General features: G+C 36.8%; 1 protein-coding gene across 5 annotated transcripts; it reads left to right on the top strand.

Moving 5' to 3' along the window:
• The first annotated feature begins 699 nt into the window (after positions 1-699).
• Positions 700-21,829, top strand: LOC113493992 (SPARC-related modular calcium-binding protein 1). Of its 5 annotated transcripts, none has more exons than XM_026872074.1 (12): positions 700-1,266; positions 3,827-4,013; positions 4,549-4,770; positions 14,091-14,144; positions 14,493-14,695; positions 15,933-16,059; positions 17,732-17,833; positions 18,378-18,478; positions 19,079-19,286; positions 19,981-20,074; positions 20,346-20,602; positions 20,799-21,829. In XM_026872074.1, the coding sequence occupies exons 1-12, from the start codon at positions 1,186-1,188 to the stop codon at positions 20,876-20,878; spliced, it is 1,716 nt and encodes a 571-aa protein (XP_026727875.1). In that variant the 5' UTR covers positions 700-1,185; the 3' UTR covers positions 20,879-21,829. The 5 variants fall into 5 exon arrangements, with proteins under 5 accessions (XP_026727875.1, XP_026727873.1, XP_026727874.1 ...); XM_026872072.1 differs by having other exon boundaries at positions 704-1,266; positions 18,363-18,478; XM_026872073.1 differs by having other exon boundaries at positions 748-1,266; positions 18,363-18,478; positions 19,079-19,271.
• Positions 21,830-22,619: the final 790 nt, after the last annotated feature.

Genomic DNA, 22,619 nt, shown 5'->3' with positions numbered 1-22,619 from the left:
TTTTTGACTGTCAGATCAAATGAACTTACAACTGGCAATACCCACAATTCAACTTACCTTCCGTCCTAGTCACAGAAACAACGGCGCCTGATCGGGAGTTGGGGTTTCTTCTCCTGCAGCAAGTAGTCGCTGTCCATTGTATTTTGAAGATCAAGTTCAAGTAGTATCTTTTTATATTTGCTTTTCTTTGCACAGAAGAACTTTTTATGATCAACTCAGATGGGCATCTATCGAAGGTCTGTGTTCCATATTCTATTGTCCCTTGCAAGTTGAAGTCCTTCATCAACCACTTTTTGCAAGCAATTTGTAGTAGTTAAATATAAGTACCTAATTAATAAAATGACAAATTAATTGTAGGTGGCCTAATTGATGTTAAGTAATGTACCTACTTAACAAAATGAGCGTTTAGCAACAGTTGCACTCAAATGAAATTCATAAGGAAGGTACACTAAGTACCTACACTTAGGATTAACAAAAAGTTAAAAATAGTTATTACACAATGAAGCAGTTTGTCTTCGAGAAATATTTAAACTGCTATATGTACTTACATAGTATCTAAGTAATAGTAAAAAAAAAACTTAATAAAGATCCAACAAAAGTAATTTCTCATATCACTACCTACCGGTGGTACGTTTAATAACTTATTTAACTCAATCATTACCAATTAACTGTTAACGGCCAATTAGTTTGTCCGTGATATAAAAATGATCAAAGAAGCAGGTTTAGCGCATCGTTATTCCCGTAGAGTGGCGAACGAAACGAATAAGCTAAGCGGTGGGCGGGGAGCGCGGTGCGTGCGCGCGCGCACTCGGCGCACTGCGCTTTTTGCTTGTGGCAACTGGCAAGTGGCAGGGCGACCGGGCGACCGCGGCGCGGACTGGCGGCGAGCCACTCCGGGATCTTATCCTTATTGTATTTTATTCTGTTCTTAGCGGTCTGCCCCGACGAACGTCCCTACCACAAACATATCCCTTTTGTAATACCAATAATACTCAACGTTTTATTGTTACAAAGCCAGTTTATTACAAACTAACGTATTATGCCAATATGTTAGTAAAAACTCAGTCATTCTTTGCCCGGTCTACAGACGGTCTGTTTTGTTGTGTGAACAAGTGTTATACCTAAATAAATAATAATAGCGGCGAACAACAGATTTTTAAGAAAATTGCTTTATCAACTGACATTATGAATATAAATGATTTAGTGACCCGTTTATTTTTTCTCACTATTATTTATATCGTCGATGGAGCTTCACCTGATGTTAAGGTAAATATTCTTTGCATTTTGTTTATTACACATAATTAAACACGGTTTGTTTTTAAACTTTAATTTATAAGAAACGATTAAGTTTTGTGGTTATTTATACCTATGGTTGTCTAACAGTTTTTGTTTAATAAAATTAACCGTGATGAATATTAGTTTTTATGACTACAAAAACAAATAAGATCACGACCTACGTTATATAAAGTAATAAAATAACTTGGTCCATAAAGTTTTAGTCGAAAGTGAACTTGTGTGTTACAAATAAGTATCGTACGGGCGCTTTATGTCCTAAGTGTAATAATTTCTTCTACATATCATCGAGACAGGTACTTACCTACCTAAGTATAGTATGTACGGAGGTATGTAGTTCCTGTACCTATCTGATTGACGTGACAGGCTACATAATAGCATTTAGTGAGAGCTTATCTTTAACTTGCCCATTAGGCGCTTACGTACTACTTGCTAAGTATAAGATTACTTTAATAAAGTTCTAATTACCTAGACACCTACTTATAGAAACTTAATGATTGCGTAGTGTTATAATTAAAAGCTAATAGGACTATAAAGACCACGCTTCTTATCTACCTTAGAGTCAAAGCGTTGTTTAGGATTACGTTAATTATTCTGATTGTCCACGGATTTGAACATTACAGAGCTTTTAGCATAACTTTCTAATTAAATTAGAAATGGTGCTATAAGTTACTATTTGTTAGTACTATTTTCATTCGTTTGTGCTATTAAAATATCTTCCAGGGTTCGCAACTTATTTATTTTTACATTCAGAAAGCTTTAATCACTTTTACAACACTTTACACATGTGTATAGGATCCGTAATACATATTTAATTAACCTGTGTAAGATCCTACTGCTCGGCAGAGCTTCTCCTATCTCATTCGAAATCTCTGGGACAAGACCCATGATATTCCTTAAATAGCAGTACCTACTGCCTAGAGAGAAGACAAAATATCATTTTTAATCGCATTTTAACTTTTCTAAACAAATTCCGATGACCATCTTATAAAAAATATCGGCGATCTTAAATCGTTGACTTTAAAAACTAAATCCAGTGATAGAATTAACATTTCACAATCTTTCTCCAATATTTGCCAAAAATCTTATGAATAGTATTTCTTACTTCTTTGTCAGTGCTTAGGTGGTGCTTCGTCAGTAATCCACAAAATCTATCCTCCAAAAGAGGCTTTCAAAACTTCCTATTACCTGATAAATCCTATAAAATTGCTTCGAGATATCCAGTAGGTGCCTCTTATACTCTCTCATCTACCTTTCTACATCTATAATGCTACCGATCATAACGAGATGCTCGAATTTCAAAAAAAATAATTCTATCATGGCAACTCGCACCTATTTTTCGGGTATAATGAAAGTAAAACCAACTTAAACATTAATACTCAAGCTGGCGATACTTGTTGGTTGTCAAGCATTGTTTTTGAATATAAAACAATTTATTCTAACTGGTATGCTGACTAGATTCTGACTCACCCAGATAAAATGTAAACTATCTTCTGAGTAACGTGAACTGTTTTTCATTTAAAGCCAATTGATGAGTATCGGTTCAAAACAGATTGAGTTATAAGTAATGTATTTAAGTTTACTCTAGAAGTTTTATGCGTAATTTTCGTTCCCCGTTTATAGATCGAAAAAGCGACCCTTTTGTCCATACTCTAAGTCAGTGCTTGATGAAATTACTGTTTAGTGACTGCAATGAGAACGTTGGGATACAGATTTGATTGGGTAGACAGAAGGGATGCTTATAACATTCGAGTATTCTTGCTCTGAATTCCGAAATATCTCGGCATACGTTGAATTAACACCACAAATTCCTGAAAAGTCCACTGTAGGTTGAATGTACAATCCAAATCAACTCATCTACCTAGCATAAAACTATATCAATGTATGAAAAACACGTTCGTATTGAAATAAGTTTACATTTAGCACAATTTACAATGTATGGACGGACTACTGTATTGCGTTTGTAGACCAACGCACTAGCATTGACATTGCTATCGATAGTCGATACACATTACACACTTACCATATAAGTGGAAACTGAATTCAAAATAGGCACTATGTTATGAATATATCATAGGTAGTATAATTTATAAAGCGATTCCAAGTACTACGTAGGCCTATTGTTCTAACGGTTCAAAGAATAAAATGGAACTAGAAGTCTGAATGCATGAAATTTGCATTACCCGTAACTCCCAGCCCAGAAAATGTTAATCAAATCAGTAGCAGGATCGACAATATTAGATTGCTCACAATCACAATCACAAATCATTTTATTGCATGTTTGCAACAAATTCAAAGGGTCTCGAGTGGGTATTAAACATTAAGAGTCGACGTTTGATTGAAAAACAGGAGACGATTACCCTGCGTCATTCTTATTCGTTATTGGACGCTTTGATTCATCGAGCGTGCACCAACGAATAGCGATAAACATGTCTGTTACAGACGTACTATTGGAAACCATACGCGCTAATCAATCAATTAGGTCAATTGATCGTTGTCAATTTAATTGTGATTGTCACTTGTTCCACGCAAGAGTTCGACATCGAGCGGTCAAAGCAGCGAGAGCTGCAACAGCCGCGCGGCGGCGTGCGAGGCGGCGGCGAACAGTCGGAGAGCCGTGTGCGGCACCGACGGCCGCACCTACCCCTCGCGATGCCACCTCATGGTAGCGCAGTGCTCCGGGGAGCCCGTCACCGTCGCCAGGAAGGGACCCTGCGTCGGTAAGCGCTATTCAAACCAAGTCAACAGAATCAACAAGCCTCGGATTTTTTCCACTCGTTATAGCAGCCAACACAAAGAGTCGTTCTTGTGACCAAGTGTTACCTAACGCAGTTTATATGTTACAAGTACACGTCCCCCCATAAATATACCTAGCTCTCATGAAAGGATTCTTTGTTGAACTTGACCTTGCATTTAAACTACAAACACTCTTTATGAAGTGATAGAATCTTGTCAGTTTGCTGCGCATAACCAGTATCAAAGTGTAGGATAGACACGTAGAAAACTACACTTGCAAAAAAAGTATCCATGTCAATACTAATTCCAAGAATTAGAGTAATTGTCACCACCTCTCATTCTCTTTCACATCAAAGATAATAATACATACTGAATTTACTTTTCGCCGTGGCTCAGTTCACGGTTTACCAAAAGAGTAAATAATTTATTTTGTTTTTAAGCCAGGCTACAAACTACATAAGTAACAATCCTGGGAAAAGTTTGAGGCCATATTAATGGATCTTTGTTTTACAATCCCAGAAGGTCAGTCTTCATGTCTGATCGCCTTGCGGTACGCGCTGAGCGCTCAGAGCGGGCTGTGGTCGGCTTACGTGCCTCGCTGCCGCGCGGACGGCAGCTATGCGGCCGTGCAGTGCGCCAGCGCTGGTGCTGCCGCCGCCGGCTGCTGGTGCGTCACCCCTGACGGGAAACCCTTGCCCGACACCTCTGTTAGGAACGGAAGACCTGACTGCACCCGCACCGGTAAGTTTGCATTGCATTAAACCACCGATTTTGAGACCTTTAAGATCCTGGAAATTTCTTGGATTCAAAATGAGCCGGACCTTTAGTGAGGCCTATATTGATTCATTACCGACAGTATAAATATGTCGTCAGGCAGGTATTAAAAGAAATTGACACTACGTAACGTAAAACGCAGTTTTGTACGTATTAAATACCGGTAGTGTCTGTGGTTTACGGCTAAGCCTTGGCCACAGCTTGTCGCAGCTGCGGTAATGACTTCAGAACTTACTTTATTCCTTTTTTAAACAAAAGAATCTGTAAAAGTTCGCTAACTTTCTTTTATACTATGTGACTTGTTATTTTTTTTTCTCTGCATTGTTTTCCATTCTGTTTATGGGAATGCACAGCGAATTCCGTTTTATGTCGCACAGCTTATAGTTTTGAATTTTTCTCCAAAAATAACCATGGTAATTACAGAAGACGAGAAAATTTGAACAATATCTTCTTGTTTTCTCGTCTCGCTCTTTATTACAAGTTTCGAGTTGTATTGTAATAAGGAATTGCCGGTACATGTCTGCTCAGCGAATTATATTTTATTGCCGCTAGGTGAATGAACTTTACTAGTCAGTGTTATAGGTTAGGTGCATTACGACATTAGATTAGAATGTCTTTATTCTATTTAATTTGAAAACATTACATTACAATAACGTTCAATTTAAATAAAACAAATTGTACGTGTATTAAGTAGTTAAGCAGTGTGATCGGAACAATGGTAGGTCGCTGGTTGTATAAATCTTAGTAAACGTTGTTGTAGGCGATACCGGACCCGCTTGGCTGATGATGATTTATAAGTTTTGGAGTATTTGTTCAATGGGCCCGTAGTTCCAGACCGTTTTATAGGTAGCCTACGGTCTTTAATCTCCCGGATTCAAGACATCTGTTTTATCTAACGCGCCATTGTAAATACCGTTGGATATACTTCAGACATCGTTTGTAAACAATGGAAATCCAGATGAAAGCTCGTGTTTATATTACACTAAACACCTTTTGGAAGTACTTATAGATAAGTTTCACGTCGATATTATCATAACATTTTTTACAGAACGAACCCAATTCGTTGAAAATTGCTGATAAACACATTACTCTCGTGTCGGGTATAAACGTTGTGTTGATTCACATAAAATGTAGTAGGCCATTAAACTAATTAACCATAGGTTACTGTACTTTCAAAGTAAACAAGCAACAGCTTTTGTTTTCATAGAGCTCGTTGAAAGAGAAAATTTATACACATGAACCCAGTATCATGTCTCCGGATGGTGACTGAGGAATTCGTAAACGATGATCGTTTTCACAAATAAAGGATACACTCCTCACGTGCGGTTTCGAATTACCTTATACAAGTGCACTTCAGGTAATTGAAGTTCCGAAGAATTCTTGACGGGAACCTGACTGATGCATTTAGCCTTCTGTCAATAGTCTTATACCTGATCCTAGTAATTGGTAGGATGTAGGTATTGGTGGAGTCTTTGGGTCAAGTCCTCTTGTATTGCCTTTGAATTTTGGTGTGAAATTGTAAATTGTTTTGTGATTATTCCTGTGGTAAAATCTGCGAGTATAGACAGCAAGCTAAACACATAGGCAAATAGCGGTTCTATAACTGTTAAACTGACGGAGTCACCAATCTTAGGCGCCTGAGTTATAACTGTCTGAAAATGTCCATGTTTTGAGCAACCCCATTAAAATTTTATACCATTTGCTTGAGGACGCTGAATATTCGAATGGTGTCAAGTACTTTACACTTATAGTACCAAGTACCAAGCCATCCACATTTCAGCGCCGAAGTATTTGTTCATAAACAGATATCTATTAAAGTTGTTTATAATCGATCAATGTTGGTTTAAAATGCATCAATACTGCCTTGGCCAGCTACATGAGCCATGTGCAACTAAATATGTTATCAAACTCGTAGTGGCATGTGACGTCAAATGCAATGGTTTTATGCAATGCGGATTAATAGGAGAATATTTAGTTATTGAGTTACTTGTGGAGATTTTTCCCTCTGCCTAAATCGGTAAACTTTTTGAATTTTGTTCTACTCTTTCATGACATCGGAGTTTTCGTAAACGCCTAGTCTAGCTAGATTTTTTATCAACGTCCAGCTGTTTAACAGTACCTACTTGAAGAATATTGATTTCTAATGTCTTCGAGATTAAGATTATTAACAAATCGTATTTATTTAGAGGGAAATAGTGGGCACGTAGCGTAGCCGGGATCAATGTCGTCTAATTCGATAATAGGTAACTGTCTAGTAAACAAGTCTGGATTACTGCCTTCCGTCTCCGCGGGCCCCTGACCTCTTTAATATTAATATTAACTTAACATACATTACATATAAACTAAGTATAAAAACCCATAAATAAAATAAAACAAAATATTGTTAAATATGAGTCATCAGTAAAGAATTCCCAGTCTGCATCATCATTCAAAATTTTACCGGTGTCTGAACGCGAAAATATTTAGATTATAAATTACTAAAAATATTCATTAAACGCGATGAATGTATAGGCGAAAGCACGTAACATCGTTGTGTAACAAATGCTATGGCGCCAAGGGTAATTGCATTCTAATCACAAAATACTCACTGATGTACATAAATATGTATAACGACGTGCGAGACATACGAACAAACTGACATTATTTATAAATCAATGTGCCGCACTGGTTTCTGCGGCTATCTTTAGCAATTAATTTTATTTGCTATTTTTGCTGCCCATATGGTCTGTCTTTCCCGCACGTAAGTATTGTAATTTATTGGTCCAAATATATGACGAAGTCAAACAATATTGTTTTCAACCGACTTATGACTAAACGTTGTTTTTAATTCTTTAATGTTTGATTACAATGACGTACACTTTGAATGGGTTTGTCAGTCTATTTATAGTTATTTCTTTACAAGTTTATCATGACACTGCTGACGTCATTTTCTAGTAAACTTTTCGAGTACGACCTACCGTACTGGCTGAATTAAATAAATATTAGCTTCAATGTAATAATTCCTAAATTGTCGCGAAACATTCCATAGAATTCGATCGTTATTCCGAATAACGAACGTATTAAGTGAAAACAGAATAGTAACTTAACGATAAAGTACACAAAAATCCAACGCATCAAATTAGGTAATTATAAATTCCCATGTTTCCCAAGTACCTACTCGGCTAACATGGCTTATCGAAAGTATCAAGTACTAAGCTTTGTGTAACTCTAGACCACGCTATTGTCTTCATGTATATACGGGCTTTCCCCGCGACGCACAAAAGTGCAAATAGGTTTTGCCCATCAATAGCATCCAATCTATCGAACTACGTTTTAGTCATATCTTCCAAGTCCTATAAATATTTTATAACTGAAAACTTCGAAGATAACGAAAGGGGAGAGGAGAGGCGTAAATTGAAAGTTTTATAGTTGGTACTAAAGGAAGTAAAACGTCTTTTGCTAATTACATATCTCATAATGAATATTGTAATGAATATCGCGTTGCCGGCATTAAGTTATCTTAACTATGGACACTTAACAGACTTCGTAAGCCTGGCCATATGATCCCTGCAGAGATTCTGGCGTTGCGAACTCTTACAAGCGCGTGCTGTAACCGCGAATGACTAATCATTTAAATTTTATTACCAACTTAATTAACGTAAACTCCGGCTGTGACTCTTCGAATACTTTCATACGAGCAAGCACTCTTGCTTTCATATCATTAATTTTATTTAAGTTGTTTCATATCGTGATATCATCTATAGAACTATGTAATACCCTTCAGACAAAGGGTCATCCTACGCAGGGCATCGCCCGCTATTCGGCTAACAGCCTGCTTCCTCGTACATGTGGGTACATGCACCTTCTTGTAACCTCCGCCAGACTGTATTATCCGCAACTGATACCACTTGTAGTGAAACTCTAGAACCTGGAGAGAGTGTACGACATACCAGCCGCGAGCAAATGCTTTGTACCGACGTATTGTGGTGGCTAAATCATTGCACGCAGACTCTGTTCCTTTAAAGGTTAATTAATTTCTTACCGGTGCGCCCCGCACGGCTCGCTTTAATCTTTGTTGTCGTTTTGTTGTTATCAGAACAGGTATTTATAATGCAGTAAGTTGAAAGTGAAGTGGAGCACACAGGTTGACATTGTGACGTCTGAACTCGTGACTTCCAATAGTGAGTCAGCAAAAGTGTGAATTGCCGTCGTCATCCCCCGTCTGGAAATTAGAACTATGTAATGTGCACCAGTTTTCCTCATATACTCCGATAGCTTAGATTTCTTGTTTATCGAAGGCAGTTGCACTTTGAAAGGATAAAGTCCGTCATGTCCACGGTAATTTAAATAGGAATTGTAAGAATGACTTTGGCTTCTGTACGTCTGTTTCTCCGCAGTCTTGTTCTAGGAAATCTAAAGTTACTTGGAAGTTTTTTTCACAATATCTGGGTAAATATTGTCATGACGGCATACATTATTCTGGGAATCGCGTACGTTAGAACCTAAATATGAGACATTCTTCTCCATGCGCCGGAAATGCTAGAATTCCAGATCGTTATATGCTAAGTTGATACATGTGCTACTTATAAAGTCAGGCCCTGAATTTATTTAAAAGAGCTGACGAGAACGATTTTTGTTATAAAATTAAACTCAGGTAAAAAAGTTAGCGTGAGTCAATAACTTTAGAGCTGCGTTGACTTGAATTTGCACTTAATTCTATTATGGAATGTGGATTGATGGTACAAAACAACCATGTATCTGAACATTATAAAGCACGGCGTCTTGATGAATTTTGTTTGAAAACTTTTGGTTAAATGTTTAGTCTTGTTTTCGATAAGCCTGGATGTGAATCGGTGTCTAATTTGCTTTTTTATACCCAGATAAAGATAATGATATCTTTGTGATTGGGAATAACCGATTCTGACACATTTTTTTTTAAATAAACATTTTTTTTACACCTTCGATAAACACAGCGATTAAAACCTTAGACGAAGTAATAGTAATTATCGTTGACTCATTTATTTCACATAGGCTTTGGTTTTATTTGAATGAATGAAGATACAGATTAATTTTTTTCAAAAAAAGTACTTATGAATCCTTTAACGGACTGGTAACCCAAACTCTGAATAGATTATTGAGTTTTTGAGGTTCATAAAAAGTATAAAAAGAAACATTTCACACGTACTAAAACAAATATATCTATTACTTTTAACTTTAAACAAAACATAAGATTCACACGACAATATAATTGTTCGATAAACTCGAAACAATACACTATCGAATACTCAACAAAAGAATATCGATACTCGACCGTAAAGTATCGATTGAATAAAAATATTGTTTCAAGATCCTGATCGAAATTTCCCTAACTAAAAGGCACTTAGCATTCTCGTTAGGTGCAGTGGTATCGCGTCTCGCATCCGTAATAAGTAACCCGCATGAAACCTGACCGTAAGCGGTAATATGAAATGGCGCCGTAAAAGCAAAACCTTCTTGGAATACCTACACGACTTGGCGGTTATTTTTAATCTATAGTTCATTAGTTATGAGTTTATAGCTTATTGTACCAATAAGTCATAAAATATGTACAATTCATTAATCTTACATGGTGCTTTTGTTAATTAAGATTTTCGCTCCAGTATTTCCATAGGAAACTTGTTTTTAACTACTATACAATACACACTCTTAAAGTTCTATAAACTAGTACTTCTAATTCAATGATAATAATTGGTTTAGTTTCATTTCTTCACATCAACGATTGCATAAACTATTAAGATTCAATTAACGCTAGTGGCTCGACGAGTGCAGGCGCAAGATATTCATAAAGACGTACTATTTAGAAAGGCTATTCATCAACGTCCGTACATTAATGCTCAGGCTCGGCTAGTAATAAAATAGTCCAGTGTGCCTTCCGATCGGTATAAAAGGTTTAATTTAAACCACTCATCTTTCTCGCCCATCAATTACAGTAACGCTTAATTTATAAAGTGCCAAGACGTAACTGGATGACTAAGTGAGAAATTATCAGTAACGTGGTATTGACTAATTGAAGTATGTCCCTCTGTTCGGTTAGCAGTCGATGTAAGTTTATTGCTCGGCCCGCATCCATTTACGCCGGTTTACATGCCGACTACTGATTGCATCCCCTTCCATTAAGCGGCGGCGCCTGCGATGCCAATTTAACATTTAGTGTCACTCGCGCTGACCCGGTTGTGCGGATTCTATCTAATTAACTACACTTTATAATCACAGCTGGGAGTTGATGATTGCGCATCTCTGCTTAGAGTAATCCATTGTAACGGTTCATCTAGAGAACTGGTGGCCGGATTTTGATGTGGTTTTCACCGTAATCTAGGTATTTCTTGAGGATATTGGTTGTCTATATGTTAATAAGTTTATAAGGAGAGCAGTCGAGTAGTAATAAACAAAGTAACAGTCTCATTCAAATCATCGTATTAATGCTGAGTATTTCCGAAGCTTGCAACGTTAAAACGAAGTCTGTAAAGTATTATTTCGTAAAGAGCTCACTACATTCGATATGGAGACAGATCTTGGAGTGTTTTTCTAAGAAACAGCGGGCCGCGTCAGACAGCTCGACGCCGATCACAATGGGGTCCACTTTTTTTGTCATTCAAAGGTAAAGAGAACTCGACTCGGGCATGAGACGGTAAAAAAAACGTTCCAGAGATCATTTGAGAGCTTTGTTGGAGATCACCCGCACCTTTGATGTTTTATATTTAGCTTTAGAGTTTACCTGGGCCGCGATGATGAAGTCGTTAAGAAAGAGTTGAAAGAATAGACCGGTTTGTTGGTAATTCACTAAATAAAACTCTCAATGTATAATACTATTTAATAATAGAAGTACTTATTATGCGGGACGCTGTAGTACGAAATTGTGAATAGTTAAAACAACAGTGTTTTATTTCTAAAGCAATTTATCTAAGAGTATTATGCGGCTTCTTTAAACGTTTCAATACGTAAATGCGCTTATAAAATACCAAGTAATAAGTATTAACGCTGCGGTCGTGTGAAACTTTTAAATGTTACACTTTTATTTGGGTCAGGCGCCGATGTGTCTAACGAAACTCGATTTAAGTTCACCTTTTTTTTGTACGAAACCCTAACAGTCGGCCGGTTTTACTTACGAGACCGCTTCGGATAATAAAAGAGTCGAAATTGCATCGCTTAGCACGTTTATGTTATATTTCATTTTGGGTTACATTTAATTCTAGATAAAATGTAATTTAGACTCGGGCGATGAATAAAATGAGTTGATACCTTGTTTTTATAAAGGAAATATTGTGAACTGGATAAATGGATCTGGTATTATTCCGACATATCTATCACATCATGGAGAATCACCGCCAGACCTTTGTTATGGAAGGCGGAAGACTCATGTCTATTTGCGAGCCATTGAGTATTGTCCGTCGTGTGTACCCACCGGGAGATCGTCAGGGTCAAAAACACGCTCAAGATACTACATGTCAAAGATTTATTTATAGGTTTGTCGAATTTTTAAAAGAGAGATTTAAAGTTTGTTGCTTAAGTGTAACCTTTGTAACTACTGAACCGAATTTAGACATTGTTTTACCAATCGATTAGGTACCACGTAATTTTTGAGTGATATAGGATATTTTATTAGGAGAAAAATACCTTGTAACGAAGTGGGAAGTTAGTAATAGGGTTAAATCAGGTGTTGAAGTTTAATTATCGAGCTCCAAAACGCCTTAGCATCGACGCATCCAATTATTTATCAAAATTCTATCCGGACGCGTCGGCTTTTAGACACCGATTTCCAACAACTGGCCTTTTCAACCACTTAAAACTAAGATAATATTCTACGTCATTTCGAATATAGACTTATAGGTTTAAAGTTGTTTAAACAAATCACTAAAATTAAGCCTACTTGTGAAATTTGTTATAGGAAAAATGATGGTGGTAAATGAATTTACATAATGCTTCATTACTATTATGGAAATCAGCGACGTTCACGCATCTTAACGGGTAATACTCTGGCTATTATGTGTGTAGTGACCTACTTCATAGATAATGCAATCTACAAGCTGGTAGTGCAAACGTGACATACTTAACTTAATAGTTACAGTGCCCCAAAATCACCTGCGTGTCGTGAACAACACATAAGGTTAAAGGAGGTTCGTTTGAAAGATTTTTTTTATCTGTGTCACCGAATATTGTGTAACAAATCATCGTTATTTTTTATGCGTTGAATGTGATTCGTTTATGGTCTCGTTACATTTAAAAAATAAATTGATTATTTTCGAATGCATTTGAATTCCGAATTGTGGAAGTGGTCTGCTACTTTATTCAAGTTCACCAATATTCCAGAATGTGGGTTATATGGTGTCTTGTGATAGTTGTGATGCACCAGGCTAGGGACCGGTTACAGCCCGCTCTCCGCGCCTTCGTTCCTATTTTACTTACTATACTTCTACACATAGTAGTGTTAGCTTAGTATAGCATTATAATACCAAAAAACTACTAGATTTAGATACTGAATTTGTTGCATTAAGTGTGTATCTAAAAATGTTGGTCTTTTAGGAATAATGCAGGATTTAAAATCTTATTAAAAACTCGTATTATCATCCACACGCCATTGTTTTTTATGATATTTAAATTTCGAACCTTCATGATTTGACAATGATTAAAAGATTTTGAATTTTGCTTATCTTTAGTATAAATAAAAATGGACGAATATTTTTAGTAAATTTAAATAACGCCGATATATTAATTATTGCAGTAGCGACTTTATTCGTAAAGCCGAGAGGAAATCTATTGAACATAAATAATGGCGTTAGTGATTACGACAACTGCTTCCCGCTTGCACAGATATCTTCTAAAAGGCCTTTGACCTTTGCTATTTTAATCGAATATAAACGTATTATATAAATATATTATTTACTATAAATTCTGCCTATGCGTTCAGATGCGAATGATTCCCAAATTATTATTCCACAGATTATTTAATTGTGGAGAAATGTATGTTTTATTTAATGAGTATGATACTAAATCGTAAACATTAGAGTAATTAACAGACAATACTTTTACCGAACAGAAAAGCTGTACTGTCTTAGTTTGATACGCTGTGCGCCAGTTTTTGCTCGCAAATAACAGCGCAATGATCTTGAATCCGTTCGCCAACCGTGTCTGATATGACATAATTCCAAGCCCAGGATCACGGTCATCCATTGTACTGCGAGCGGTCCGAGAGGTTCACACTAGGCGATACGAATATAAATGTATATAACGTGTTGTTGAAGTCAGACAAACAATCTGTTTTTGTTTTTCAGGTAAATCGCACACGCGGAGACGGTCGTCTGTTCGTGGTCAACGAAATAAAAGAAGTAAGGTTTGATGTTAATAATAATAGTGAGCTTTTATGAAAACAATAGTGCAGATGGAAGCTGAAATCGTGGTTTTGTAGGAACATGATAGACACATGTGCAAGTAAGCAAGGAATGGTAATACAGAACCACTGTATTGTTAAACTTTATTTTCTCTTTATTAAATTTCGTACTTAATTTGGTGTACGCTAGATTTAAGTTTTATCTACTATAGTTATTTAACTTTGATACGACAAAAGCTCGATACTTCACGGCGCGTGATAAGATCCACTAATCCAAGAAAAATATATCCCCTGTATTGCTCAACTCAATAATATCAATAATAATAATTATTATTAATACCAACAGCATGTACACGAAGTGACCGTGCCCAATTTAATGGCAACCTCATCAAGATCTTCAGCGGTGAGTACGAGAGGGCGCGGTCCGACTCCGCAACTTCAGCCGAACCCCGGATAGTTGCCGACTGGAAGTTCAGGGAACTTGACCGGGACAGGAGCGATGCGCTGCAGAAGTCTGAATATAGAGGACTTAGGAGGCTTATAAAAAAGGTATAACTATCTGCCATTCGTTTTTTAAATATGAAGCTTTAGTCGGGACGAGCTTTTTAATTTTAGAATCGGATTTGGGTTAATCTATGTAGATGTTAGGTCAGGACAGCCAACTGGTCAAGTAGGAGATTGGCTTCTGTTTTTTGAGGAGTGAAGGATGGACACCGTACATCCATTTTCATTCAATGCAACAGAACTAAGGCTCGTGGAAATGCCCAATGTCACGAAAGGAACAAATTCCCTAACGGTCCCGGATTTGAATACGCAGAAAATATCGTTTAGCAAGAATGCGCGAGAGAAAAGCTTGTTAAACTTTACGATCGGATAGCATCCGTCACGAAGATATTAAAAGCCCAAGATATTGTCAAACACATAATAAAACATTAAATTGCACGCCATTAAAACAAACATTTCACAACCTATCATTGCCTGCAACTATCGCGAACTCTAACCCCGCTGCACGTGACTTTGAATATTGCTATTTGCTAGTATTATTAGACGTTCGTAATGTATGGGAAAAATTTAGATTCACAATGCTAGATAACCAGGCGAATAAATTACATCATAATTTTCATGTTTGAGTCACCTGTAGGGTTAAAGGCGTATGTAATTTTACTTACGCCCTTTCTGACCCTTTGCACAGCTGTGATTTTATAGTTCCTACTTATGTTCCTGGTTCTACGAAATGTGGAGATCAGGAAACATGATTCATACCAATTTACAAATACAAGTTGCATCCGGACTAAACTATAGTAAAATCATTCGCCGTTTTAAAGTTTTCGTCTGGAATGTCAAGTGTGGGACTAAAAATAATTTGTTTATATGATCAACAATAAAATAAATCAGCAAGATTACATACTTACCTCACATCTGCTATTGAAAGCTTTTATATTTGTGTCCTTATAATTTTGTTTCGAGAATTAATTGAAAAACGGAACAAATTGTAGAATTGTCTCCTTCCGAAACTTTGGAATCAATATCAAAGTATCTCAATCTGAGATAACCTTCAACTGGTCTTGAATTTTCATTCTATCCCTTTCAAGGTTTTGATCCGCTTGTATCAAGGGAATCGGGACTGAAAACTTAATTAGTTCAAGTTCTATCCATTTAAGCCGATGCAAAATGATGGCAGATTTCACGTAATTTAAAGTGCGTATATCCCGAACTGAACTTGGAATTCCAACCTAAATAGATACTTTAATTCGTTACATGAGCTAATTGTGAAATTTGTCTATAGGTGGTGAAACCGAAACGTTGCGCTCGCGCATGGGCGCGGGGCTGCGACGGCGATGGCGACGGGGAGATAGCACACGCCGAATGGGTCGCCTGCCTGCTTGTGAACCCGGAGCCGCCCGCACCGGACTGTGAGTACCTTAATGGTTACGGTTTTGTACTAGAAACTAGCTGTTGCCCGCGATTTCGCCCGCGTGGTTAGAAGATAAGTTAGGAATTTTTGAACGGAAGCCCTCGAAGTTGAATATTTTTCCCCGTTTTTGCCACATTTTCCACTGTATCTTCGCTCCTATGAGTCGCAGCATGATGGTTTACAGCCTAAAGCCTTCCTCGATAAATGGTCTATTCAACACAAAAAGAATTTTTCAATTTGGATCAGTAGTTCCTGAGACTAGCGCGTTCAAACAAACAAACTCTTCAGCTTTATATATTAGTATAGATTCTTTTTCGAAAATCTTTCAAGGTACCGTTAGGAAATGTCAGTCTGTCAGTATGTGAGTTCACTGTCAGCTGTGTCCAAAAAGACTATGACCGTATAAGTGTAGTGTAAGACTTACCTATAGTTATGAAAGGGACACGTGATGCTTTCATCTATTCAAAGGTCCAAAAAAATCATATGAATAAAATTAACGGTCGGTATACGTTAAGAACCGATGGATCCTGAGTTTGAGTGTTGTCGATTAATTTATTAGAAAAATAACAACAGTGTAAACCTAGCCTAGCATTGATAATGTCATAGTATCACAAATAATAGACGTAGTATGTAAATGAGTTACCTATTTGCAATACTTTATACTTATATACCTACGCACAATATAATTACTACAATAATTAAATATTGTATGGTATTGTATCTCGTAGGTAGTAACACACTAGAATATTGTTAATACGTGCAGAAATCAAGCATGTTGTTGTTTTGCTTATAAAAAAGTTAAAAAACCCAGACACGATAATCGTTCTATATAAACATCAATTTTTATTACTAATACCTACACCGTCTAAATAATATAATACTGGTTCGCTGAAAATCGAATTAATTAACGCAATTGAATATAGGTAATAGAACATCGAACTTTTTAATGGCTCAGGAATCTCTTGTACAGCCGGTTCAAAGATTTATCGTTTAATCTTTCATGTTGAACGTTGCAGCATTTAAATGAGAATTGAATAACTCGAGCCCGAGGCTTTTAATTAAGACTTTAAATAGCTTGTGATTTTTATTCACAATAATCAGCAGACAATTTATAGACATTAACGGTTTTATTATTAAATACTTGTTTATTGGCGCCATGGTTGACTCGAGACATGTCACTATCGCACAGATTATACTGATAACTGATTACAATATGTCTAACTAAAATGAAATAAAGTAAATATCAAATAATTAGTAGGTTAATATGTTGATGAGGTATTAATATCGGATGCTTCTTTGGGTGAAATAAACTAAGTAAATACTCCTTTCTCATCTGACCTTTTTGAACCAATAATGCGAGTGAAACAGCGTCCTTGTAGGGCTCATTCCGGCATTCCGCGAGTATCTTATTATAATAATATTTTTTTGCAATAAAACCACATTGCCCATCAACGAAGGGATTAAAAATTTTCAGAACGTTTACTAGCAGTAGTTAAAGAAATGAACGTCAACTGACGAAGCAAATTTTTTATTTCGTGTACAATAAAATGGGCTCCATCAAGCTCGCTACAACAAGGCAACTACTAACTCAGAGTTGGACTGGAACCACGCCTTGGGTCATTCGAAGGCAAACCTGCAAATATGTGTGCAAACATAATAATAATATATAGTCTCTCTCCGTTTCTTCATGTCGTTGACTGCAGACGATGACAGCGGTCCGGAAGCTGAACCAGATTACAACGAGGAGGAGCCGCCGCCAGATCCCAGCTCAGGTAATAAAACATTAGCCTTAAGGCTAACATACGAAACTTTATAAGGGGACACTTTATGTCTTGAAAAAGTATTGCACCTGAGTAAGCGTGACAGCTAACTTCATAGTCTAGAGCGCTGTCCTTCTCCCACAGCATGCTTTAATGGTGGTATAAAGGCAGATTCCCTCACATGACCTTCGAGAAATATAATACAAAACTATATTCCCGGTATTAAAACAGTCAATCTGACTATATGAATCACATTGAATAAGGCGACTCAGTGGTGTGAGGTTGACCCACATATTTTTGTTTTGACTTTTAAGCTGGAATGTTCCAACGAAATTATTTGCTGTTTTTGTGTAAGAATTTTGTATGTTGTAAAAATAATAAATCTAGTTTGATTTAAATTAAAGGATAGCTCTACATCGTCTACATCGATTTAAAACATGAGTCATAAAAAGGCGATGCCGTACAATTCATCATCATTTACTCAAAACCCACAATAAAATAAGCCCACCAAAAATCGAATTGATCGTTTATATGTCTGCAGTGCTTCCCGGCATAGTAAGAAATTCATTCGCGCCTGACGGGTCTGACTCTGAATCCAGGAGAGAAGACGAAGCCAATGATTGTCTGACGGACAGACAAGCAGTTCTGGATGAACAGGTATTTTACATTTTGAATAACCAGTGAGTGAATAGTAAGATAGTATAGAAACTCCTTAAAACATCATGGACAGCTAAATAGTGTAGATAGTAGGTACCGGTGGAATGGCAAAATTATCTTTATAAATTATAATCGGAGAGGATAAAATACTGTCATATTCATCAGCCCGTGTTCGCTATCAAATCTTTCTTACGTAATTGAAGTAACTTAATAAAAAACAATACTGAACGAGCAGGGAAAATACCACTTTGAATGATAATCGTCGTTTTTGTGATAATCTGGCGTCCGTTATTAAGAGTCGGTGCGCTAATATGCAGTAATCAACGCAAACGTCTGTAATGCGCCAACCTCGCATAGTAATAGCCCTAAATATAGCAGCGTGCCAGAACTATTGATTCTCATAGCCCAAGTAATAATATGGCGCGAGGTAAATTTTATAGGCATGGATAAAGTTATGGCTGCCAACAAGTTACCAGTTTTGTTTTTTTTTTCGAACATTTAACACGGCAAATACCAAGTTAAAGAATGCGATTTGAAGAGTATGAGTCACTCAATATTTTTGGTTCACTAGATTAATTGATTTTTAATTTTTCACATTAGAAAGCGGGTGGCGCTGCGCTCTACGTGCCTGAGTGTACCGGGGACGGGAGGTACGCTCGCGCACAGTGCTACCGGTCTACCGGGTACTGCTGGTGTGTTCACCAGGATACTGGCAAGCCGATACCCGGGTCATCAGTGAAGGACAGGCGTCCTGACTGCGACGCTGCGCCGCAACACGCTAGCCCCATGAGAGGTACGGTCATACCAGGCGAGTTTGCTTTTTACTATACTTGCACTATTAAAAAAAAATCCAATAATTCCTTTCCTTATTGTACTATTATAAAAGAAATAATTGTAAAATCTCGTAATTTTTATTCATGTAATATCTTCGATACGTAGTACTACTGTTAATGCCCGATAAAGCTTTAAAGTCTCGTGTAATAGGGGGCGTAGCCTATTGCCCTTTGCTTGGCAATTGACTATTATGCATGCAATTTCAAGCAGTGAATGTAACTGGATGATATAATCATCCGATCTGAGAATTTATAAATATTGTGTCATCATATAATATTACGGCTCAATAGAGATGACGACAATTTTTTTTTTGCAATGTTCGTCTTGTAGTTTTTTGTATAATAATGGAAACGTAATTTTTAATTTGTCCCGCAAACATAAATTGACTAAATTACAGTGAATAAAACTTACGCGTGACGTCACGATTGAGTGTAAATTTTATCGTTACGTCACAAGCCCCCTCTCCTACACTTTAAAGCAGTTAATCTTTGTCAATTCTAGTTTTTCTGAAAAAGGAAAATATACGTGTCTCATACTTTTCAATTATCTAACTGAGGGACTAATGAGATTTTTTCTTTTTATGCCCAGTCATCATCCCTACTAGGTATAACTTGCAGTAAACAGTACTTCCTAAACAAGTTATTACACAAACTTCTCTGTTATTTTAGGTTGTCCAGAACCAATGAAAAGTCACTTCTTACGTGACCTAATGAGTTTCTTCATCTCCAAAATGACCACTTCCATCAACGGTACTGGTCCAGGGTAAGTAGAATTTGCTCAATTCACGATAGTATAACTTCTTGACTGTTAATTCCACACAGACGCGCTGCAAGCACTTCAAACGTGTGGGCTAATCGCCAATCCAAAATATTAATATTTATTATAAATAAAATCCGAACAAGGTCAGATATAAAGTGACGTAATTTAGTGCTTTGGCGCTCGACGCCGCTCGGCGGGATACGTATGGTCTGGCGGTCAAAAGGTTAATAAACTCATCAGAATTTGGCGTTAATTATTCTTGTTTTAAAATCAGAGATATGGTCAAATGGGGAGCATCGAAAGAGGAACAAGCGGCTACTTGGACTTACGTGATGTTGGATAAGGATAAGAATAAGGCGTTGGAGCGGAGAGAGTGGAAGGCGTTCCACCAGCTGATATCGAACGTGGAGCCTTTGCGGCGGTGTGGGAGGAAGCTGCCGCGCTACTGCGACGTCAACCATGACACCAAGATCAGTATAACTGAGTGGATGGCGTGCTTGGAGGTCACACAAGGCTCGCAAAGTCCGACTAGTAAGTATATTTCAATGACATCATGACTTGTTCTATTCATCTTTTTATCTTTCTGTAAGGGATTTGTTCTTATTCCAAGTGCTTTAAAAAGGTATTTAAATTTAGGAACATCGAGTCAAAAGTATAATATTAGATCCTATGACATTCGAAATGTACACTCTGATGTTATTAATTTAACCACGTCTCATTTTTCCAGCTGAAACAACAAAACCACCATCCAATCCCAGACGGAAGGGACCAAATCCATTGGAATCGTTTTTAAAAGCTGATGATTGATTCATCCTCAAATGTTGACTGTGTCGATATAAATTAGAACGTTTCTAAAGTTTTTGTGCCAGTGTTAGTGCTAAGAGACCAGTGCAGTGTAGTGTTGAAGAAGGCTGGGAACTTTACGGCTAAAAATGAAGTCTGTTACGAAGCGACCAGGCGTTAAGAAATTCTATTGTAAACGTTGAAGGGTTACACTGGAAGCGCATTCAAATTTACATCGAACTTGGAAACAAAAAGCTTGTTTTGATTGTTGCACATGATAATTACATAAATTTGTATCTATCAGGGCCCCAATTCCGCTATTTGCAAGGGCCGATGAATGAATGGAAATAGGATTAAAGTGACACGATTTGTAGTCTCATAAGCGTTTTCCCAACACAATAACTAGAAATTCAGTATGGGGAGGAACGGTCACTGTAAATAGCGGAATTTAAAAGTTTATCAGAGCAATTTTTATATATCATGTGCATGTATTATCATTATTTTGAATGACTAACCTAGTGTAACAAAAATTCATTGTTTAGAAAGAATATTATTTTAAGATATGAATGGTATTAACTCGTGTATTTATTTTAAATCAATTAATTATTATTTCTTAAAGTTTAAAGTAATTTTAAATGTTGAAATTAGACCGACTGTGCTTATTCGAATATGAACAGGAAATAAAAATTTAGGGCAAGTCTGAGATGAGATTTTTTTATAGTAATCCTTTGAAGTGTAATTTTGCCAATATATTGTGTAACACTGCTGAAGCTTTGGATATTAATTTTACCTGATTTTATTAACACAAGAAACTTGAAGTTCTTGAATATCTATGGTTAATAGCAAAAGTGAATTTTCGCCATATTTACTAAAAAGTTGTATACCATCTAATTGAAACTAATAAGGAACAAAGGACTGGATGCCTTGAAAAAAAATGGTATATTTTACATGTCATTGATACATTTGTTACTGTTTGTAAAGATCAATTTCCTAATTACCCATTCCTGTCAAAAAGATGATGATTCATGTCATTTGCATAGTAATTAATAGGCTGGTGAATTGGTGATCCCTACTAATATTATAAATGCGAAAGTAACTATCTGTCTGTCTGTTACGCTTTCACGCCTAAACCACTGATTTTGATGAAATTTGGTACATACATAGAGTTGACCTTGAGGAAGAATATAGGATAGTTTTTATCCCGAACTTTTGTTCTCTTGGAAACGCGATATAACCGACCTCGACGAGGGCGAAGCCGCGGGCGAATAGCTAGTTGTAGAAAAATTAAATTAATTAATCACTTGTTTTTTATCTTAATCCAAGCCAGAGAAATACTGGGATTCCGATAAGGGTATTAAAACTGCTGTAAACATTAACCAAAGTCGAGCTATAACTCAATATTGTGTACGATTTTATGTTCCCTGTTAGATTTGATTCGTTCCAAATAACTATACCCACGAAAAAAACAAAGCATAAGTAAAATAAATAATTTCGCAAATTTTGAATTAGCGCGTTCTGACTCGGTTTGACTTGGTTTCGGATTGAAAAGAAAAAGTGAGTTCGGAAGGAGATAATGGATCTCTTTCTAATTTATATTTTCTTCGTTTACCCGAATAAAAAGTATACTATGTTTAATGTTAAATGATGCAACAGTTTCTCACGCGTATTTATCGGGGATGCCCATCTGATTTCGGACCCAACCGGAGTCCTTAATCATGAGCTGACGCGGCGGGATCGCGAGATACTATGTTGTTCAATTTATTAT

This window comes from Trichoplusia ni, chromosome 5 (assembly GCF_003590095.1).
Source record: "Trichoplusia ni isolate ovarian cell line Hi5 chromosome 5, tn1, whole genome shotgun sequence".
Classification (NCBI taxonomy): Eukaryota; Metazoa; Arthropoda; class Insecta; order Lepidoptera; family Noctuidae; genus Trichoplusia; species Trichoplusia ni.
Note: the sequence above shows the minus strand (reverse complement) of the source record. Positions and strands in the feature narration are given on the sequence as shown.